We start from the raw sequence: 23,000 nt of genomic DNA on the forward strand, positions 1-23,000 counted from the left end.
ATGGGTGGTCCCGATGTGGAGATGCCGGTGCGAAGTGGGGATCAGGAAATGACGCAACACAAAAACAAATCGGATAAGCATGAAGCAAGGCAGCCAACTTCGAACAGCCTGCAATACCCTCAGAACTCTAACTATAGGTTCGAGAACACATAATACATTGAGGCACAGGGAGAACACCTTAGGATCAAGCATGTAAATACTTTTCACTTAAATACTGTAATTACGCTGTTTTACATTGCTGTATGCGCCACTTTGACACCATTTGAAGTAGCCTTCTGGTTTCCTGAGTGCAAAAATTGCCTGTCGATTGTCCATTATACGTTCGACGTTGACGTAAGAATAAGACCTGCGACTGAACGAGAAAAAGTCACGAATATTCGTCGTCCAGCCAAGAGCCCCTTGTGACCATTGACAGGCACCATGCTGCCCAAGACATAGCGCCTCAGCAAGCAAGAACTTCGCTTGCCAAACAGTACCTGAATACACTAGACCAATAAATGGGTTGATTACGCATGAATGCGCTAAATGAAACACCTTGTTACGCTCCACATTATATTGCAGACCATAAAAATCCCTCAAAAATAACAACTCGTGTTCATTTTCACACTGGTCACAATTCACCTATTCCACAGTAAAAGTGACCGTCTGTCAGCTCAGGGCCGACCAGCCCGGGGTGTGGGGATCGGTGGCAGTGTATTGTTGACCTCCAGCGGGAGGCGGCGTTTACCGAGCGGTGGTGGTGCCGGCCGGCCGGGTCGGGTCGCCGCGCCCCGCCAGCACACCTGACGACTCGGAGTTAGCTCAGTCGCCGGGCTAGGCTGGTCGTAATGTCTCAGCCGCCGGGCTGGCCGTGCCGTCTCGGCCGCCGGGCCAGGCTGGCCGGCTGCCACGGAGCCGCCGTCACGGGCCAGGGACGGGCTGCCGGCCAGCGCCTCGCCACCACCGGCGCCGCTCCTGGCCCCCGGTCGGCCCTCTCTCGCCGTCTGTCAGTGGCGGTGGTGGGGCGAAAATAGCCCCGCCGCCGCCGCCGTCCGTTTGGCTACCGGCGCCATCTGAAAGCGGCCCGGTCGGTGGGGTCAGAGCAGCGCGCGCGGGTCGGTCACTGGCCGCGCGCCAGGGCCCAGTAACAAAGGTCACCGTCGGCCGGCGAAAATCAATCGTGTCGCCGGCCGGCCGCGGCCTTGCTGTCGAGGCGCCGACTCATTACAGGGGCGGCGCGGTGTCTGTCGAGCCAACAGTCCTTGTCTCTGTTCGGGTCTTGTGCCGACCTCTTACCCATGCTGCGTCACACAACAGCTATCGACCCACCGTGCCCGTCCTCCAACCTCCATCCCCACCCCCTAGTCACACACAAAGAAACAACCTCACCCGGTACACCACCTGTCCTCCCCATCAAACTCACATCCTGAGCAGCTTGTCCTTTCCTCCGCTGACCACCCGTTCGCCATCTGGTGACCAGTCTACGGCAAACACTTCGTCCGCGTGGCCAGGCAGATCCAGCTGGAGCTTACGAGTCTTCATCGACCACACTGTGGACGGGGCGGGCGGGCGGGTGAGCGGGGGTCAGCGTGACGACCGGCGTTAGTCATCGCCGCCCAGCGGACGGCGGGGAGGGAGGGAAGGCGTCATCAGGGAGACGGGCTGAGTCACTACGTCAGACGCAGTCGCCGAGCGGGGTTCGAGCCGTCCAGAACAGACGAGGTAGTCAGGTGAGTCATGCTCCTCAAAGACAGCCCCCGCCCTCTCTCCCCGCTACCTATCCCTTCCAGAGCCGACTCCCGACCGGAGTGTTCGGGTCAGACCGACAGACAGCGGCTGATGTTCCCCGGGGAATGCTCAGACAGAGACAGAGGCACGTGGTATTGGTACCGACGTCGATACGGGGTCACGTACCACTGACAGTAACTCACAGTACGCTGGCAGTACGATAAATCGTCAGATAACTCATCCGTATCGATGGAGTATCGGAGAGGCGGTGTGGCCGGCATTACACGAGGAAATGTGCGTATGAATCATACGATGTAGCGGCCGGAACGAAAACACGGCCGAAGGGTCAGTGATGCAAAAAAAAAACCACACACACACAACTCTGCAATGCTTGACCCAGCATTACATGCTGGCTTGTAAGGTATGACTAGTCGCTATCCACTCCCAAAACACTGACCGGACAATGCAAAGGAATTGAAATATCAAAATCTTCAGACCTAGCCAGCAATGAAATAATGTTAGTCTAACTGGCAACAAAATATCTTCAACTAGACCCCAAAGCAACAGATTGACATGCCTTCTTTCTTCCAAGGTTGTACAGAATATATGGTGCGCAACGTCCTCAGCAAGACTGAAACGGTATAACGGCGCGCACTACCGCTATCGCCGGAATAATCACAGTTGAAATATAACGTTTTCTATTTATTCAGTTCCTAGGAATGACCTTGGCAATCGAAACAGCAGCAATTAAAACATTGCTGTGAACACCGACCTTTAGTCCCTGGATGACAAATCAATATCACTTGGAAAAAGCCGACACAATTTCTCTTCAGTACAAAATCGTTACTAGAGCTGACACTGAGCGCCAAATCGAGGAGCAGGAGGATGCACCCGATCCCGTACCTTTGAGCGTAGAGTCGGCGCTTCCGCTGACTAGAAGTCGCGAGTCAGCCGACCAGGCAGTCATGTAGACGGCCTGCACGTGGCCACGGAGAGCCGCTACGAACCTGTCAGACACGGGCAGAGGGGTGTGGTGAGCGGGGAATGAGAAGGGCGGGGTGGGGGACACGGGAGAGAGTGGTGAGCGCTGAGAGAGGGAGAGAACACGGGGAGAGTAAACACAGGGGGAGTGGGTGCGCAAACAGGAGAGTTGGTACCAATGGGAGAGGGTTGCACAATGCACATGAGAGGTGGTGCACAAGGGAGAGAGGTTATGAACACAGGAGACGACGTTACACATGATGAGAGACCAAAGAACACAGGGGAGGTTGCGGTTAATCAAGAGGAGTTACAGTGCATGGAAGCCGGAAAAGCACAAACTATGAAGCACGCTACATACACACTCTGCTATGGTCACGAGGACCGCAACCAGTTCCGCAATAACCGGCACCGTAACCAATTCCGCGAAACGTTCATGATGACGACTTTCAACCAACTCACTACCCAACCAATATGAACTTAGCCCAGCTTGTATTTGATGCCAACTCATCCAACTCTCCACCTATTTCGCAGAACAGCTTTACCGAACACGTTACATAACATTCGCTGAGCTCACTTCCAATTCAACTACCATCCAGCTCTGCCTCAGCCGACCCGAGCATCCAATTCCACTAATGTCTGCGACAGGTCCCTGAACGACACCCCCGCGCCCGTGTGCGTGCCCGGCGCTCGCTCGCTGCGTGGCTTACTTTCCGGTCCTGCCGTCCCAGATGCGGATGGACTTGTCGAACGAGGCGGAGGCAATTAGTCGCGAGTCCGGCGAGAAGCGCACGTCGTTGATCAGCGCCTGGTGCCCGGTCATCCGCGCTGCGGGGGGAGGAGATACGGTATCATTGGATTGATGCCATGAGTCGGTGCTAGAGAAAGTGGATTGGAAACGATATACAGCGACTGGCATAGCATTTATATCAACTGGGAAACTTCCCTGGAAATTACTTACTACTATTGCGAGAAACAGTTGCATAAAATACACAGAAAGAGAGCAGACAACACACAAAGAAGAACAGCAACAAAGAGAACATAAAACTTTCATCAAATAGTAAAGATATATGTATTGCATAGTCATTAATTAGTCAACGATGCAAAGGTCGTTTTCTTACATAGAAAACCTTCAGTCTGCTACAGCCTTCTTCGTAACGCAGCATTAACAAACAGCTGTCTGCCGTCCGCTGAGCTATTTGAACACCACCTAACCCCTGCCCCCGACCCCACTGGGTCTGTAAATCAGTGACCGGTCGCCACCACCTACCGAGCGGCTTGTTGCTCTTGGCCGGGCTCCAGAGGAACATGGTGAAGTCGTCACTGCCCGACACGAGCCGCTCCTCTCCTCCGCCTGACTCCAGCACGGTAGAGTACCGGGTGCGAGCGGCCGTCAGCTTCTGCTCGTCTGTCGGGGGTGGAGTGGACTGGTTAGTGGTGGTAGGCGGAGGGAAAATAGTGCGATGAGTGTAGTTGATACTGAAACTGCATGAAAAACTAGCATCGCCGTCATGAAGTGACGAGCGGCGTTAGGATTGTGTATAGGAGAGCTGACGTTCAAATGGGACGAGGCAGGTGACGGCACAGGCAGTATGCACTATGCTCAGGCGTCACCCTTGCAGTGTTAGGATCTGCTGCACAACAGATCACTTGCGCTGAGTCAGGCCAAATATTATGCAGTTTAGCTGGGGAAATGTCAGGACATGAATTGGTTTGGACGCCATTTAATTGCGTCCCAGAAAAGCTATTTCTGGCACCTAAAAGCTGACTCGCCCCAAAATTGGTCCTCAGCACCTATTTGGTGGATACCAGCACCAATCATGGAAAATGACCTTAATTAGCTGTTTCTGGCACCTATTCATCGGTACGCCTTACTCTTTTTTCTGAATCTGGCACCTAAATGCTGAGCGTAGCACCAATCTAGTAGAAAAATGAACTACTGGCTGGTAGAATCATGTTGTTCTGGTATAATGACCCCTGGAGTCTAGCCTAAAGGTTGCCAGTGCAGCTACACTCTAAGACAGCCCCGTAGTGATCTCAGCATTGTATATGACGTTTAAGTAAGCAAATAATATTGATTTGCTTGAAAAAACAATGTCATTTAAATATTTAAAAGTATTTATTTGTAATGCTTAAAGGGAAACATTTTTGTGAGTAATTGTCTCGATTTTGACCATTAAAACGGGCATTGTATTTTTGACGTCATCAAATAGTTCCAAAAAAGAAATGTAATGTTTTCATTCCGTTCAAGGCCGCTGAAGAAACGCGGGATCTTGCGTGGGACATTGTCCGTTGTTTGCCGCGCAGAGTTGTGCCGTGGTTGTGCCTTTTTCATCCGTTTCTTACTTATGTGTGCATGAAGCTTTGATTTTGTTTTTGGTTATTGTGTGGCCGGTCAGTCAAACGCCCCTGTAGAAACCGGATGCTGCGTTTGATCGAGATGGAGTCAGACGATGGATTGCAGAAAGCTAATCGGTAATATTGAAAAGAGGGCCGGTTGCGTGGCATGTCTGTTCAGAGTTGACATTTTGCTTTACTCCAGTTTATGACCTGAGAGCCTGGCTGGAAGTGACGGATCCAAACTTTTCACGTTAAAATGGCTGAGGGTGCAATAATCTCTACATAGCGGGCTGGTATAGGAGCGTCTTGCTATGCTGCACCATAGCTGGCTAGTGATTCTCTTTTGGCTAGAAATGGCATTAATCATTATCTCCACTGGCGAAAATGGCACTTGACGTCACCGAATGCAACGTTCATGTTTGTTAGGATACATAAAATCAGGAAGATTACGCGAATTAGGTAGGCAAACGTGGAATAAAATAGGTGCTGGATGTTTTGGTTTTGGTGCTGAATCAGCAAACAGCAAATACGGAGTTCAACTAGACGATCTGGCAACTTTAGGCTGTGTGGAAGCAATTAGGTGCCAGATTCAGATATTAGGGTCGAATAAGCATTTTGGGGCTGATCAGCAATTAGGTGCCAGAAACAGCTTTTTAGGGACCAGAAACAAATATTCCCCAATTGGTTTACCGTTGGATGAGATAGCGCCACCAGGCTCCAGCGGCAGAAGTTTTACCTGACACGTCGTCCGCCAGATGTCCGACGTCGCCACGCGCCGGGTCGTAGGCGCCCACTCGCATCACATAGTCTGTGCTGAGGGCTAACGTGTTCACCCAGTGGCCGTGACCCTGGAGTGCCCGCACCATCACACCCTGGAGCACAGAGGGGCACGGAGGTTAGACACTGCGAAACGCCCGCACCATCACACCCTGGAGCACGGGGGCACGGAGGTTAGACACGGCAAAACGCCCGCACCATCACACCCTGGAGCACGGGGGTACGGAGATTAGACACTGCAAAACGCCCGCACCATGACACCCTGGACACGGGGGTACGGAGGTTAGACGCAGCAAAACGCCCGCACCATCACACCCTGGGGCACAGAGGGGCACGGAGGTTAGACACTGCAAAACACCCACGCTATCGCACTTTGGAGCCGGCTTGGAAGGGCACTGAAAGAACACGCATACGTACCACGAGGTCCCCGGTAACCTACGAACACACCACGTCTTACACATGTCGAAATATCGCATCAGGGGTCATTTAGCACCCCAGGTTAGCCATTCCTAGCGCAATAAAACTCCCCTGCCTTGACATGTCCCCTTTCAACGGTTAGACACTTTTCCGCCGTTTTCCCTCGTCCACTCACGTCCTCCGCACGCCACACTTTGACGGAGCGGTCCTGCGAGCCGCTGAAGAGTAGTCCGCCGCCGCCCCAGCGCAGCGCGGTCACCGACTGTGTGTGACTGGTGAGCACGCGCAGACAGCTGTGCAGACGGGCGTCCCAGACCCGCACGTCGCCGTCCTTTGAGCTCGAGGCCAGCAGCCGACACTGGCCCGACTCCGTGCTGGGGTGGGGAAGAGCGGAGCAGCGGTGAGCGGGACGGACGGGTCACAGCACCAGTAAGTCATTTTGAGAGTAAGGAATCATAGCTCAACTCATCCCTTCAAAAACAAATTAATGGCATGTTGTTGCCAGTTTAACAACCGAATTAAAACGTAAAATGTTATTCGAAAGCACAAAAAAACTTTCTCACGACTAGGATACGGACTGCAAAACAGTTAAAATAGCATTACAAAGTAATGATTATTGATGAAGAGCCATATCGCCCACTACAAAGAGAAGTCGCAAGGCTTCTACTAAAACACGCAAGCAATCACCAAAGCATATGTATATGACCGCCGTCTTCAATCACAACCCTGTCCGCCCTCCGCCGACGCGCTAGTCCCACGTCATTTGACCCTTATCCTGCCCCCCACCTGTGTAGCGGCTGCCAGCAGACGGCCGTGATCCACTGTTTGTGTCCGGTGAGCGGCTTCCCCTGCTGCTGCCCGCTGACCGGGTCCCACAGGCGCACCTCGCCGATCTTACAGCCGGAGGCCAGCAGCCGGCCGTCGGGTGACCAGGCGATACACAACACCCAGTGCCGATGACCTGCGGGCGGGTAACGGGGAATAATTGAGTCGATAAGAAACCAGAGAATGACGGGTTTGAAATGACGGAGACCAATTGCACAGTAGAAATGAAGTTTGCATGAAAAGAAGAAGAAAAATGGCATTATACTATGGAAAGCGATTCAGGGATGCCGCATTAAAAAAAAAAAAAACACGAAAAAAGCTCAACACGGTGCGCACTGCGCACCCAAACCTGGTAGTTACGCCCGTCCGACGATAAAATCCGCCACATCGTGAATTTTGAAAAGAGCGATTTGCGGCGACCCGCAACCAATTACCCACATAAAAGAGCATCTCTGGAGTCATTCTGGAGTCATAAAGCAGCCCATTCACACCTCGCGCTCCACGCCACATCTGCCTTACCTGCACAGGTGTGCTGCGGCGTCTCTGTGGAGACGTCCCAGAAGCGAACCGTCTTGTCTCCGGAGCCGCTGGCCAGCTGCCGTCCGTCCGGCGAGAACCGGGCCGCAATCACCGCCTCGGCGTGGCCCGGAATCGAGCTGTGGTGGGGCGCGCGCAGAGGGTCAGAGTAGGTCAGATGGGACCACAACTGGCCTGTCGCTTTGCGGTCATTCTTAACAACCCTGACAATCAACCAATAACAATCAACCCTGACCTGTCGCTGCAGGTCAGGGTTGATCAACAGTCAGAAGTATCGGCTTACTTATTCATCTTGAATGTAACATGCCCCAAACTCCTTTAGCTCAGTTTGCATCACAAATTTTCTGCAAACACATGACAAATTGACTCTTCTACCACCCTTTATAAACTAGGATACTAGAACAGATGAATAGCAGAAGTACGAACCTTGTGCAGCGTGTGACTGCCTTTACTCTGAAGACTGCCTGTGGCTGGTACACGATGTTGAGCACCTTCTCTGAGTCAACTGTCAGTCGCTCTAGTGTCTCCTGAAGACTGGAGGTTACTTCAAGGTCGCCAACAAAGAATGAGTAGGGCACCGGCTCCTCCTCCTGGCCAAACACACAAATCAAAAGTCATCTCATAGCCACGGTGACCTCATAGCCACATTTGGATCACATGGCTGTTATCAAGTACTGCATGCATTGCAACTGCCCCTCCCCCAAACATATCCAGGAAATGTTATAAAAAGGTTATTAAGAAATTGAAGCTAATGAGAAACAAGCATCAAGTAAAACTAAATGGAATACTTTTTTGACAAACCTTTTCCAGGAGAGCATTGCAGACCAGTTGCAGTTTGTCCTTGGTGATTGTGGCTGGTAGGTTAAATGGAGCTCCTGCCACCTCACCTGTTTCTGAGCAGAACTGGGCTAAAATCTGCCTGCTCTCATCTATTTCCATTGATCCCTCCATGGCAGCAACAAACTGGGACAATACCTATCACCTGCAAAGGAAAGGTGAGATTGTTTCCAGTATAGATACAAATCTGAAAACAATGTTAACAAGTGCAGACTGTATATAGTATAATCCATTTGTATCACTGCGTTAAGAAATAACAAGGAGATTGGATAAGAGCAAGTTGAACAAAAACTTTTCTTTCTGTCAGAGAAGATCAAATCCAATCTCCTTTCTTTCTGTAAGGAGATTGGATAAAAGCAAGTTGAACAAATTTGTTTTCTTTGTCACGCACTGAGTTCTTCCAAATTGAAATGGGAGAGACGATGAGTCTGGTATCACAAATGAATAAAAATATGATAAAAATATGATTTAGATATGATATGATAAATTTAAATATGATGCATTTGGGTGCACCAGGCGTTACTTGTTTTGCGTATCCTCTTCCAGTTTGCCACTACCTACTACTAACTGCGGGGCCCGTGGCGCAGCCGGGCAGCTGTGCTGACAGCTGCCCGGCTTCCTCGACGTGCTCGCGCGTGACGCTGGGCGTATCTCCAGGGCCCCGGGTCAGCCCGTGCCCCCCCCGAGGGGTCAGACGATCATCTTCACGGCCTTGGGTCAGACCATTGGAAAAGGTAAAATTTAATGTCACTCACCAGAAGCTCAACAATCACAATGGTCCTGAGCCAGCCAAAAATAAGTCAATTAAGGGCCTTGAGCCCCTTGAGCTGGGCAGCAAGTATGTTACCTTACTTATAGTTTAACTCAAACAAAAAGCATTAAAAATCAACACACTAGCCACTATACACACAAAATTTATTCGGAAACGAGTTCAGTGAGAAACACACGTGCGAGCCCCGTCAAGGTCGGCCGTTTACACCAAGCTAATAACTTGCAGAAAATATATGACGCAATAAGCTCAGAAAATAAATGACGTCATTATTTGAGACCGCCCCGAAACGCATACATTATGTCGAATAATTGATGTTTTTGTTGTACGACTGATTGCAACTAAGTTTGCATGAACTTCCCCAGGTTCCCAGAATAAAAAAAAAAACGCGTACAAGGTACCATGGTGGTATCAGTTATCACTGTTATACCGTCCAGTATCCATTGTTTATACATCAATAATGGCTGTAAATTTGGACAAAATTAGGACAAAATTGGCAAAAATTCCCGAACTGTTATACATCAATATTGAGTTTCTTATTATGAAAAAACTCGAGCTGTACAGAGCTACAACGCTAGGGTTACAACTTACAAGTCCCCAGTTACGTTGAACAACAAATGAACGAATAAACGAGAATGTCAAAAAAGGAAATCAGCGACATCGCTGAAAACTCCCCACGAAGTCTCCATGACATGGCACCAAAAAGGTGTCGCTTCGCTATACCGAAAGAGGCAGTTAATTAACCATGTTATTAGCCTTATGGAAGACTGCCTGATTTATGAGCGGAATTGGACATATTTTACACTGCAACGCTCTTTGTTTATCGGGCACTGCCGATTGATTCACCCTGGACCTGAATAGTGAATACCTGAACCATGTCATTGCCAAATGCCAATGACTGAATGAACTTGAAAATACGTCAATCAATAAGTGTACCTTCCTACGACACGACCTACATATCGACAGGAATGTACCCCCATCAAAAATGCTGTGCTGGAAATTCGACACGCCTGGTTCTTGGATGCATCCAAATCCCAGCCTAGCAAGTTGGTGAAAAGAAAAGAAAAAGGAACATTCTGGACGTATATATGTTCTCGAAAATCTCCTCACACAATGGTCGTCTCATGACAAGATGGATACACTGAAAGTCTCGGTGGTTGCATCGCACGTTGCAACTGCGTATCGCCACCACCGGCGCGGCCGGCCGACACCTAGCGAGCGCATGTGGAACTTCTACTTGCTGACGAACCCGCGCAGGCCCTCGAGCAGGGCAATGTAGCACTTGTGCTCGTACTCGGTGCAGAAGTCGGAGAGCTTGCCAGCGAAGTCGTTGCTGACGCCACGCTCCTCCAGCATGTTCATCAGCAGGTCGTAGAGCACCTGACGACGGCAAAAACAAGTCAGCACGAATCGCGAACAAGGATATCGCGAGCACCAAGCAACCGTGAACAAGAAACTGGAAACATGCGCTGCTTGGACGCACACCAAATAACGCTTTTACGAATTTCCTGCATGCCTCCCATCCCGTCTCCAAATCAGATTGGAGAGCGCGGAAAGCAATCCTCGTAGCAAACTTGTTTGGCAATATAATGCAAAAGATAGATGAAAAAATATAGGGATACCATTCCCCATCCAGAGTATCCCATGCTCGGTGTCATAAACACACTCATAACACTCACAACAGTTGTACTAGAAACGTAATGATGAGACACATGGGAAGTGGAACACATGACAATATGTTACTCACTCCATCGAGAATCTCTCCGGAGACTGAGAAGTTCTTCTCGTGGTGCTCTCCCTCGAACATCACCACCTCATCGATGGAGAATGTGTCATCTGACGGAGAAAAGAGCAATAGTAGGTTAGGTAGGTAAAGTACAAGTAAAAGTAAAGAAACCTTTCGAAATCTTACATAAACAAACATGTTTTGACGTCTTGAATCCGATACGAATCCAATTAATAATAAAAAAAATGCGATACATTATTATCGTAAAAACTTGGTATACTCAAACAGTTCACAAGAAGAAAAAAATAAGGGCATTGGATTCGCACTTTAGCAACCGTCAGTATTTTCCGCCATACATGAATCACGAGAAATTCACTATGAAGTACGAAAAAAGATGGTTGCCCATTTCATTCATGCTCAACAGCATTTATCCGCTCAGAGTTACCAATGTTAAAAAATCAGAGCCTAGTAGACACGTCAATGTGAGTATTTAAACTATCATGACACAAATGCCATCGGTGAGGATAAACATCTGAAAGGCATTACGAACCAGTTCATTTTGATACCGTATCCCTACCGATTCGCTGCTACCGAATCGGATCAGCTTACAGCTATCGCTTATCGAGGTCCTGTTATAAGCAGGTACAAGTTTTATTACCGGTTTTCTAGAGCAGTTTTGAGAAACCATCCGTGCAATCTAAGCGTTAGTATCATAGTTTCTCGCGACAGAAAAATTTATTAATACGGAGTGCTAATCATTTGGCTCTAAAAAGACTTAAAATTTTTGGCTTACCAGTGTAATGACCCCAAATCAATGTGAAGTTGAATATCAGTTAGCTGTTGAATGTCGCCAGCCCATTTGATGTAACTATCTGACGTTGTGATAAGGTTATAACCCTCGCCCTGGCAGGGGGGGGGGGGTCGATGCGACCCCCCCCCCTAAGGTTTTTCGAAGATAGCGTAAAACGGCGGCGCGCAGCGCCGGCAAATTTGGCACAGCCTATGGGGCAACATTTTTACATATGACCTGAAAATTTCAGGTCCGGATGACCTTGGGTCAGGTCACCAGGTCAGAAAAACCGGTACAAGGTCATGGTCAAATTTCAATTTTCTTTTTGCGCCTGTCCAACTCACAGTTTTGGACTGATTTCCTTCAAACTTTCAGGATGTGCTAAGTTCACCGAGTTGTATAACATATAGTTCGGGTTTTTTGAGGTCACTGACCTGAGGTCAGTTAGAGGTCATTACGTCGTAATGTTAAGCCTATGGGAAAATACTAAATTCGGAAAATACTGGAGATATCCGCTTCGTTCTATCACTTTTGTGCTTTGAAACCACAGTACTTAACAGCAGGTCACTTGGTGCTTCTTTGTTTGGTGTACTTATCCATGGTTGGGTCAGGTCAAATGAGGTCAACTGAGGTCAAATAACGTTTTTGCCAATAACTTGGCACATAATGACGCTAGAGCCTAAAAAATGGTATCATTGTGTTCCTGGCGATCAGCCGAATCGAATGATATGCAATATGATGCAATTTGGTTAACTTGAACTTAATTTATTAATTCAAGTTTACTTAAAATTTAAGAAAAACTTTAAGTACACTTAAGCAAGCTAAAAAGTATATCATTCGACGCGCCTTGACGTGCTGAGTTCACTGGTGCTATTCTTTTTGCTCTATCTTAATTAGATTAAAAGTTATAAGCGAAAAACTTTTGACCTGTTTTTAGCGAAATTTTTACATTTTTACCCCCCAAAACCCCCTAAATATTGACCTAGAGCAACCAAATTTGCACAGGGGCGAGAACTCCAGGAGGCCCACCTACCTACCAAATTTGGTGTTTCTAGGTGCCATAGGAGCCAATCGCGAGGGGGGGGGGTCGCATCGACCCCCCCCCCTGCCAGGCCGTGTTATGAAAAATGCCCTGCCAGGGCGAGGGATAAAGAATTATTGTCAAATTATTGCACCATTGTTTTTCCGACGTACTTATTCAGGGTGTTGCAAATTACGTTTCTAGCCCAAAAACATGTACCGTGCTTCTCTTTTGTTGTATACTTTTAATGTAATAGCATGCATTAAACGATAATTTCTTTAGCGATACCTTCACCAGCAATTTAGCCATCATCACCATCATTGTCTTCCATTGTATTTGTGGTGACCAGATGATCAGTTGTAATGTCTTATGTGATGAATAAGTGTAAATGTACCGAAACTTGGAATAACCCTATGACACAGCGTTTTGTCTGTATAACATATTTCCGTGCGTTACAGAGATCAGTCAATATATGCTACGAAATAATTCACGGCATCAAATTCTTTAGTAAATACACGATATTTAAAAATAAATTATTCACGCGAGCAGCGGCCATCAGGAAGGTCACTGACCCCTGTTTCTCCATCCGCAGCTCCCGGGGGTGACTGCGTCGTAAGGAAGTGACTGGTACTCGCCCTCCGCTACCGAACGCTCTGAAAGTCCCACAAACCTATATTACTCGAATTTATGATCAAAAATAGGGTTTGATGCTTCGGCATTGGCGTTAGCAGAACCGTTTTCAAATATGATCAAACATTTTGATCACATCATCGGAAAAATGGTGCTAAACGTGCACGGTCATTGTAGTGCTAGGCGATTTTCACCATTACATGCAACAATCGACACCGGCTTTCATGTGCCGTGTATTAAAAAAAAAAAATGCAAGCGCTACCTAGCACCTACATCAGCCCAATTTCTATCAGCCTACCACAGTTTGACAGATCACGTATCCCTCGTGCGACACATTCATTACCCCAGCACTGTCTGCAGCACTCACTGTACTGCTCGCCCTGCTGCTCCACCACGCCGCCCTCGGTGTACGAGCACGTGAAGCTGACCGTCCGGTTGCCCTTGGTGATGTCCACGTTGAAGGTGGGCCGCGCCTTCAGCTGCTCACTGCCCTGGGTCTCTGAGAGGTCCTCGGCCTCGGGGTCTGAGTCGACTGAGTGGTTCACGTTCAGCGTCACTGTCACACTGCCAGCAGAGTGGGGGCAAACGTGTTACACTCAAATACATCCATGTAAAACATAAATACATTTTATTAAGCGTGACTGATATCAAGGGTCATTAAAGAGCAAGGTTTTTAGGGGTTATATTCGCAATCTGAAATGTTTTCTCCTTAGAGCTGTATGCTCCTATGTTGTACAAAGTCATAACGGAAATAGCTTGAGCAAAAACATAATGCTTAAGATTGTACCTAGTGAATGCACAACAATGGAGGGAAAGTTGGCAAGACACTAGAGCTAGACAGTCACATACAATTCAAAGTTCCTTAAATAATTTCTCATGAATAAAAAAAAACTTTTGTAAGCCAATTGAAAAAGCAAATGTCATCAAAATAGTGAACTCTGGTCTCCAGGATAGGAAGCAAGCACAAATAATTTTGGATGTAATTTATAATTGAAATCGTGGATGGTAGGTTACAGGCATATCCAATCAAAGAAATGTCTGAGCCCAGGCACAGCTGATGTAGATGATGGCAAACATACGTCTCATTGTTATGCTTCCTTGTAAGGGTGACTTCAGCCTGGTCCAGCTTGATGTCAAAGTCACCAATCCTTGATGGCAGCTTGTCCATCTTGCCTTGCTTTGTCTCTGCTACAATCTCATCAGCAAGGAAATCTAGCAGCTCCTTGTCACCTGTAACATATAGACAGCAAACAATTGCAGATGGTAGTGGAATACAATATGATGCATTTTCAGTTTGATTTTCTGTAGAAGGGTGCCATGTGAATGTGGAAAGATTTGTCATTTGATATATCTAACCAGACAATGCATAATAAAACAAAAGTTTGAAACAACAACCAAGCACTGTTCACCTGAGATACCTATCACTGATCAGGGATCAGGGTTACTCTCATATTATAGGGTTTAGCATTCCTCACTTACTTTTTTGTTAATTAACTTGTGTCAACTTTTGAAGCACCTATTATTTTCATGCTTTGATAGCACTTGTGGGATTCTTTCTGTGTGTTATTATTATACATTTGTGGAGCAATTCTGGTAGAAATTGTTAAAATACAGTGGAGCTTTTTGTTATCAATATTCCCATCTGTAACTAACTATATTTTCTAGAATACTCTAATAGTTATGCCTACAATTTGAACTAGCTCTTCACTAGCATCCTCTAAAGAGCCATTGAGGCATTCATTGAGTGTTAATGTGACAGCAGCATCAAGGGTATTTAGATCTAGTATTTAGATCTAGGGGTCACAGCACACCAGCAGAGGGAACATGGCTACCTACATAGTTAAAGTTGCTAGAAGAAGCTAAAATATTACAATCTTTCACAAATATAGTTAACGATAAATTTTAGCATGTACTTGGTAGTTGGTACTTGCTAGATATACTGAAAGACCACTGACTGAATTATCCTTTGAAACCAGATATAACAGAAAACTTACCATTTTGGGTATAGTTAAAGCTAGTGTCACCAATGGCAGGACTGCAAGTGAGGTTCTAGGTTGTAGTTTTAGGTTGGTAGCAGTAGGTTGTAGACAAGGTTGTAGGTTAGAAGCAGGTAGGTTTTAGGTTTGTAGGTTGGTAGGCTTTAGGTGTAGGTAAGGTTAGGTCTGGTTAGTTTAGGTTGGATGCATCGACGGTGATACCAGCTTTAGCAATACCTACCCAATTTTGTGGCATGTTTGTTTAAAGTGACCATCCCACCTTAACATTAGTTTTGAGTTGAGATAGCCAAATTGGTGGCCATGGCCTGAAAATACCAGTTTGGGCACTCACAACATCGAAAAATGCTTTAATTCAGAGATATGGAATTTCAAACTTGCAGTTTTCGGATTCTAAGGGGCTAATGCATTGGAATGCCCCTTAGAATTTGTGACGCCAGCGCAGATCAAACGATTTTAAATCTTTTACTCAAACGTTTGGTAGCACGCGGTGCCGGCCGGTGGTATATGCCGCTTGGCGCACAACAAGTGCCGCACTTTCAAATAAAGTCGCTAGGAACAGCGGAGATCCCAAAAAGTAAACAAAAGTAAAAGTCTTATATCTTGAAAACCGGTGAATATTTTTCGATGAAATTTGGTAGATATTCGTTTTCGCTCTTTCTGAACCGAGCGACATCACTTTCATGACAATTCATTAACTTTTTTGTTAAGGTGGAAGCCGGAGGGTCCCTTTAATGGGATTCGGGGGCAAAATATGGGATCCCACGAAAAGTGCACAAAAATAATATGCAGGAAATTGAACCACTTACCTGTGCTTTGCATGCACCTCGATGGAATGATTTCCAGTTTCGCAGGGCTGAGAATGGGCCTGTGCGCGGCTCCAAGACAACGAAGGTGTGTCTGAGCAGACGTGCTCTTAAGAACACAACTGGGCCGTGAAATCATCTGCACAATGGGTCGGGCAATTCTACGGGCAACAGTCGATGCCATGTTATTGTTTTGAAAGTAACTGCAAAATAAATAAATCCAAAACCAACACAGCAACCCAACGCGGTCGGCCAAAAGAACAAGCGTGAATAAAACCAAGGCCCTATATACCAGGTAAGGACACCAGCCGTTTGACCTTGAACGCCGCCGGCCGGCCGATGACGTCATTGGAGGCAAGCCGGCTCGGCGGACACACAAGGCGAATGCATAACGGAGGGGCGTTGGAACGTTGCGGGAGCCGGGGAGATATTTTAATGTGGTTGCATACCACCATTGTTATGTTGATTGATCTATAGACTGCAATCTTTTAAACCTCGATGCATCCTAGGCCTGGATGGTGCGTACATTCGTGGAACGATCACCCCGTCCGACGTCCGTGGTCGAAGCTGTCATATAGTATTAAAGACACTAAGACGGCCGACGGGTGCAATAACGGCGATCTGATCCCGTCTCTGGCGAATCTAGAGGGGTCGTAAAGGCCGAATCTGACCGTCTATTTTTAGGGAAACGGGGTGGGTGAATCACGGGCGTAGGAACGTCATGAAAAGTGGGTGGGCCACCCTGTCAAGGGGCCTCCTTTTCCAGGGGCCTCCTATTTTCAGGGGCCTCCAACTTTTGCCTCGTCCTGCTGGCTGCTTTCAAGTAGGTATGACCTCCAAATCTAGCTTCTGAGATCGGGCAGATGAACCCAGGGGCGTAACCGCTTAAGCGAACAGAGCGGAAAGTCCGCACCATTTTTAAAACTTATTCCCCCTCCGATTTTTTTTTAGAAACTATATGCCGCAAACGGCGCATGACCCCTGAAAACCCTTACACAAATGTCTTCCTCGTTTCCCAGGTGCCCCCATTAGCTTCATAGGCGCCCTCTTTGGCATATAAGCGCCCTATGTATAGTCATCAGACATCCCTTTATGTCCCACAGTCGCATACAATGTGCGCTTATCATTGTTGTGTTCGGGTATAGGGGGTGTAGACTTGGACCGCCTCTGCGGCCCCACCTCTGTGTGCCTGGGAGCGCCCCTGCCGGCGCTCAGCTGTCCGTGCGCGCCAAGCGGCGTGAGTGGCGCACGGGACGAAAACTGACGCTCGCCATACTTGTTTACTTTTTCGCGTATCTTTTCGGCCTAACGTCTCGCAGTCAATAAATCGCATTTTTCCGTTTCTACATTTCCATTTCGAACCGATCAACAACAACTTAACATGGCGCGGTCAGTAGATGGTTCCGTGCGTGCGCGCAGTGATCGGTGTATCAGTGTATCAGTGATTAGTGTATAGCGCGCCGTGATCTGTGACGATGAGTGACATTGAGAAACTGACGCAGCTGCTCCTGCAGCAGGCGGAGCTGTCGGCGCAGCGGGAGCGAGACTCAGCGCAGCGCGAGGAGCGGCTCACTCAGATGGTGGAGCGACTGGTCGCCGACCGACAGCCACCCGCTACCGTCGCTGCCGACGATGCCTCGGCGGCGACAGCCGCCCGGACGTCTGCTGCCGCCCCGCCCGTGCGCCTGCCTGCTGCTGCAACGCCGGCGCCTCAGCTGTCGTCCTCCACATCCCTGCGCGACTTCGCTGTATGGAGGGAGAAGCTGGACGGGTACATGCTTCTGACCGGCGCGTCCGCGCTGCCCGTCACTGCCCAGAGAGCTGCCCTTCTCAGTCTTCTCGACGAAGATTGGCACCGGGTGCTGCGCTATGGACTGACGATAGCGGACGACTCTCCCCTCTCCGCGGTGGTAGACGCAATGGAGAGTCATCTCCGTAAGCAGCGCAGTGTCCTGGTCGACCGCCGTGCGTTCTACGCCCGTGTCCAGGAGCAGGGCGAGAATTTTGAGGAGTTTCTGTGCGAAGTGAAGGAGCTCGCGGCATTTTGCGACTTTTGCACACACTGTTACGACTCACGCCTGCGTGACAAGATTGTGTGTGGCCTGCGGGACGAGGAGACGGTGAAGCGTCTGTTGGAGGATCCGGGGCTGGACCTCAAGAAGACGGTGGACATCTGCCGTGCGTCAGAGAACGCCCGGGCTACCTGCTCCGACCTCCGCTCACCGACGGCGTCAGTGAGCCGTCTGTCGGCATACCGCCGTTCAAGGTCGCGCGATGCGCGCCCCGCGGCCCAACCCGGCGGGCGTTCCGCGGGTACGGCCGGCGTGCGCCGCCCCCAGGCGCGCCCCGCGGCCCAACCTGGCGGGCGCTCCGCGGGCGCGGCCGGCGCGCGCTGCTGCCGCTGCGGGCGGGCCGCCCACGCAGACCCGGCGGCGTGCCGCGCTACTAGCGCCATCTGCAACTCGTGTGGCCAGCGCGGCCACTTTGCGGTGGTGTGCGCCCAGGTGGCGCGCGAGAGCGCCGCTGCCCCCGCCGAGCGCGCAGCACCGGAGCGCGCGCGGCCCGCGGTGGGGCAGCCGTCAGAGCCGCGCATCTGCCGTGTCATCAGAGACGTCTACGTGAACGGCATCTCGACGCGGCCGACTCCCACTGTGACTGTCCGACTGTCTACGCCGGCTGGTGTGTTCACCGTGCCGGCCCGGGCCGACTCCGGCGCCGAGGCGACAGTCATCGGCGAAGACAGCCTGTCTTCCATCTGCGTGGAACCAGCGCAGTTGGAGCCCTGCATCGGCCAGCCATTTTCAGCAGTAGGGAAACAGCCGCTCACCTGTGTCGGGTCGTTCCGGGCTACTCTGGAGCTGGGCGACCGATCGACCACCGCTGCCGTGTTCGTCATCAGGGAGCTGACTGGCCTGCTACTCAGCTGGTTCGACTGTGTGGCGCTGGGGATTCTGCCGAGGGATTTTCCGGCACAGATCCGGTCCGTCGAGGACGCACCGCGCCCTGCTGATGACGTCACGGCCTCTGGTGACGTCACACCCTCTAATGACGTCACACCGTCTGCACCGCCGGCCGCTGCCGGCTCCGCTCGTAGCGCCAGCGGCCGCTCGGCCCCGTATGAGGCGCCGCGTGACAGGCCCTGTCCGGCCACCGGGACCGAGACGGGCGCGCCGACGCCGCCGGCCGATGGACCCGACCCGGCCGCCGGCCTCAGCGGTCCGCTGCCGGCCTGGGACAGCGACTCAGACCCACCGGAGGCGGTCCGTGCAGCTCATGCAGCCGCTCTGGTGGAGTGTTTCCCGCGTGTGTTCGGGCAAGATTCGACTCTTCGAGTCATGGACGGCGGTCCGATGACGATCGAACTCCGGCCCGACACGTGTCCGACGTCGGTCACCGCTGCGCGACCGATCCCCTTCGCCTGGCGTGCCGAGGTAAAGGCGCAGCTGGACGACCTGCTGGACCGCGGCGTCATCGTCCCTGTGGACTACCCGACGGAATGGTGCCATCCCATTTCGTGCGTGCCGAAGAACCCGTCCGGGTTTCGACTCTGCGTGGACCTGACGGGACTCAACCGGTACGTGAATCGACCCACGTACCCCTGCCGGTCTCCTCACGATGCCGTGACGAGTCTGCCCGCCGGGCACCGGTGGATGTCGACTCTGGACGCCAAGATGGGCTACTTCCAGGTGCCGCTCGCTGAGTCAAGTCAGGACCTCACCTGCTTCATCACGCCGTGGGGCAGGTTCAAGTTCGTCCGCTGTCCGATGGGATGTAGTGCGTCTGGAGACGAGTACAACCGGCGCGGCGATGCAGCGCTCGGCGACATCCCAAACTGTGTCAAAATTGTCGACGACATCCTGGCCGTGGCACAGACGTACCGGCAGCACCTGCAGCAGGTGATCGAAATCCTCCGGCGCTGTGACGACCGAGGAATCACGCTGAACCCGCTGAAGTTCAAGTTCGCCCAGAATGAGGTCAAATTCTGCGGCTACAAGATCACCCCGGCCGGCTACACCACCGACAATGAAAAGGCGCGCGCCATCGCTGATTTCCCGAGACCGGAGAACGTCACCGACCTGCGGTCCTTCATGGGTCTGGTGAATCAGCTGAGCGGCCTCACACCGGAGCTGGCTGACTCGACTCAGGCCTTCAGAGACCTCCTCAAGTCGCGCCGGGTCTGGCGCTGGACTGAGCAGCACGAGGCAGCGTTTCTGCACACCAAGATTGTGCTGTCGTCACCGCCGGTGATGGCATTCTTCGACCCCCAGCTGCCGACCGTGCTACAGACGGACGCTGCTAAAACCCGAGGACTGGGTTTTGCACTGCTCCAGAGGCACGGAGAGGACTGGCGTGTGGTCCAGTATGGTTCACGGTTCCTGACCGATACCGAGAGCCGATATGCTGTAATCGAGCTGGAGCTGGCTGCTGTACTCTGGGCCTGCAAGAAGTGCCATGTCTACCTGGCTGGCATGCCCCACTTCGACCTGGTGGTCGACCACCGACCGCTGGTGACCATCCTAAACTACAAGCAGCTCAACTCGATCGACAACCCGCGTCTGCAGCGGATGAGAGAGAAGTTGTTGGCCTACAGCTTCACCACCAGCTGGCAGAAGGGATCGAGTCACGTGATCCCAGACGCGCTCTCGCGAGCGCCCACCAGCGACCCCGCCGCTGATGACGACGGAGCGGTGGACACCGAGGACGACCCGCTGCACGCCAGCGTCATTGCCGCGCTGCAGGCCTCCGCTCGATCGGAGGAGGGCGCCCAGCTGGCTCCGCTGGTCGACTCCACACTGGAGAGAGTCCGCGCCGCCGCGGAGCGCGACACCGAGTACCAGACTCTCAGCGAGCTGATCCTGGCCGGATTCCCAGAGAACCGGCACGAGACGCCCCCTGCAGTACGAGCGTACTGGGGCGTGCGCCATCAGCTGGCCATCGACGACGGACTGGTGGTCTACGGCGCTCGACTGGTCATCCCGTCCGCCCTCCGCCGCGGTGTGCTGGAGAAACTCCACGAGTCACATCAGGGCGTTGATAGGACCAAGCGCCGTGCTCGGCTCAGTGTGTACTGGCCGGGCATCGACAAGCAGATTGCTGACACTGTCGCCGCCTGCGCTCAGTGCCGTCAGCGCCTGCCCAGCCACGCCCGGGAGCCGATGTGGCGGGAGGACGGCGCACCGACGCGCGTCTTCGAGTCGGTCTCGGCCGACTACTTCTCCGCTGGAGGACACACGTACCTGGTGTACGTGGACCGGCTGTCCGGGTGGCCGTATGTCACAGTGTGTCCCCGCACGGCCTCGGCAGACCATCTGACGCGGCAGCTCCGACTGATGTTCTCGCAGACGGGCGTCCCGACCGTGTTCCGGTCAGACGGCGGACCCCAGTTTGCATCAGGCACGCTCCGCCGGTTCCTCCAGCGCTGGGACGTACGACATGAGATGTCGTCACCGCACTACCCGCGCGCTAACGGGCACGCGGAGGCCTGCGTGAAGACAGCGAAGAAGCTGGTGCTGGCTGCGTCCTCATCGGGCCGGCTCGACCAGGACCAACTGGACCGAAGTCTGCTCGAACTCCGTAACACGCCCCGAGCAGACGGGCGGTCGCCGGCACAGGTGCTGTTTGGTCACCCGCTTCGCTCTGGTGTTCCCACGCACCACCGCGCCTTCGCTCCTGAGTGGCAGCGGGCGGCCGATGTCTGCGAGGAAAAGGCTGCCGAGCTCCAGGAGCAGGCCGTCAGGTGTTACAACAAGAGCACGCGCCGGCTGTCACCGCTCAAGATCGGCAGCCGGGTCGACCTTCAAGACCCCGCCACCGGCCGATGGAACCGGATCGGAGTGATCGTGGGCGTCGGTCAGCGGCGCACGTACCTCGTCAAGACGGCCAGTGGCAGGGTCCTGTGGCGTAACCGCCGCTACCTGCGCCCATACCGGCCGCTTCTGACGGAACCCACCCCGCCTGTGGCTCCGTCCGCCCCGCGCCCGCCCGCTGCGGGTGCGCCTCAGCCGCCGCCGCCGCCGCCGCCAGAGCGCACCGCGGCCGCCGCCGAGCGGGCGGTCCGACCCGCTGCTAGTGCGCCGGTTGTGTGCCGCTCGGCGCCGGTGCGGTCACCCGAGGTGGAGACCGCCGCCGCCGCTCTCCCGCGTCGTTCTCGAAGGCAGCGCCGCGCTCCTGGTCGGCTCCGAGTTCAATGGGGTGCGACCTCGTATGAGGAGTGACTGTCAGACAACGTCGTGCAGTGTTGTGTTTTTGTGTGTTTTTGACGACTGTTGTTTCGAGGGGGGATGTTGTGTTCGGGTATAGGGGGTGTAGACTTGGACCGCCTCTGCGGCCCCACCTCTGTGTGCCTGGGAGCGCCCCTGCCGGCGCTCAGCTGTCCGTGCGCGCCAAGCGGCGTGAGTGGCGCACGGGACGAAAACTGACGCTCGCCATACTTGTTTACTTTTTCGCGTATCTTTTCGGCCTAACGTCTCGCAGTCAATAAATCGCATTTTTCCGTTTCTACATTTCCATTTCGAACCGATCAACAACAACTTAACAATCATAGGCGTCTCTCTTTTATGGACACTTGAAGCCTGAAGGCGCCTCTCTTTGCCATGCCGGCGCCCCTGTTTGTTATGAATGCACCCCCATGGCATTGATCAATTGCATTGCAGACCCCTATTGCATGTGGACGCCCATATATGTAGGCCTCACAGGCGCCCTTCTTTCGCATTTAGGCGCCCCTATGGGCATCATAGGCGCCCCTCTATTGCACGTAGGTGCCCTAATGTCTCAGAACCGCTCCCTTTTGGCATGCGGACGCCCATCTTTCGTACGGAGGAGCCGCTGTGATTCTTAGAGACGGCA

The 23,000-nt window shown here is 51.9% G+C and overlaps 3 protein-coding genes across 4 annotated transcripts; 1 reads left to right on the forward strand and 2 right to left on the reverse strand.

Moving 5' to 3' along the window:
• Positions 1 to 535: 535 nt before the first annotated feature.
• Positions 536 to 16,431, reverse strand: LOC122363390 (notchless protein homolog 1-like). Of its 2 annotated transcripts, XM_043332601.1 has the most exons (16): positions 16,158 to 16,431; positions 14,434 to 14,584; positions 13,722 to 13,918; positions 10,935 to 11,023; positions 9,174 to 10,567; positions 8,383 to 8,563; positions 8,008 to 8,171; positions 7,564 to 7,700; positions 7,006 to 7,180; positions 6,395 to 6,593; positions 5,762 to 5,897; positions 3,956 to 4,093; positions 3,396 to 3,513; positions 2,611 to 2,714; positions 1,403 to 1,529; positions 536 to 1,052 (listed from the first exon to the last, which is right to left on the reverse strand). In XM_043332601.1, the coding sequence occupies exons 6-16, from the start codon at positions 8,530 to 8,532 to the stop codon at positions 1,040 to 1,042; spliced, it is 1,461 nt and encodes a 486-aa protein (XP_043188536.1). In that variant the 5' UTR covers positions 8,533 to 8,563; positions 9,174 to 10,567; positions 10,935 to 11,023; positions 13,722 to 13,918; positions 14,434 to 14,584; positions 16,158 to 16,431; the 3' UTR covers positions 536 to 1,039. The 2 variants fall into 2 exon arrangements, with proteins under 2 accessions (XP_043188536.1, XP_043188537.1); XM_043332602.1 differs by lacking the exons at positions 9,174 to 10,567; positions 10,935 to 11,023; positions 13,722 to 13,918; positions 14,434 to 14,584; positions 16,158 to 16,431 and adding an exon at positions 8,980 to 9,076.
• Positions 10,421 to 14,522, reverse strand: LOC122363416 (complement component 1 Q subcomponent-binding protein, mitochondrial-like). The gene is made up of 4 exons (XM_043332672.1): positions 14,434 to 14,522; positions 13,722 to 13,918; positions 10,935 to 11,023; positions 10,421 to 10,567 (listed from the first exon to the last, which is right to left on the reverse strand). Exons 1-4 carry the CDS (start codon positions 14,520 to 14,522, stop codon positions 10,421 to 10,423), a joined length of 522 nt encoding a protein of 173 aa, XP_043188607.1.
• A 1,198-nt stretch (positions 16,432 to 17,629) lies between the features above and the next one.
• Positions 17,630 to 22,550, forward strand: LOC122363389 (uncharacterized protein K02A2.6-like). The gene is made up of 4 exons (XM_043332599.1): positions 17,630 to 18,384; positions 18,604 to 19,181; positions 19,473 to 22,145; positions 22,525 to 22,550. Exons 1-4 carry the CDS (start codon positions 17,630 to 17,632, stop codon positions 22,548 to 22,550), a joined length of 4,032 nt encoding a protein of 1,343 aa, XP_043188534.1.
• Positions 22,551 to 23,000: the final 450 nt, after the last annotated feature.

Source organism: Amphibalanus amphitrite, unplaced genomic scaffold (assembly GCF_019059575.1).
Source record: "Amphibalanus amphitrite isolate SeventyFive unplaced genomic scaffold, NRLGWU_Aamphi_draft 000619F_arrow, whole genome shotgun sequence".
NCBI classification, from domain to species: domain Eukaryota; kingdom Metazoa; phylum Arthropoda; class Thecostraca; order Balanomorpha; family Balanidae; genus Amphibalanus; species Amphibalanus amphitrite.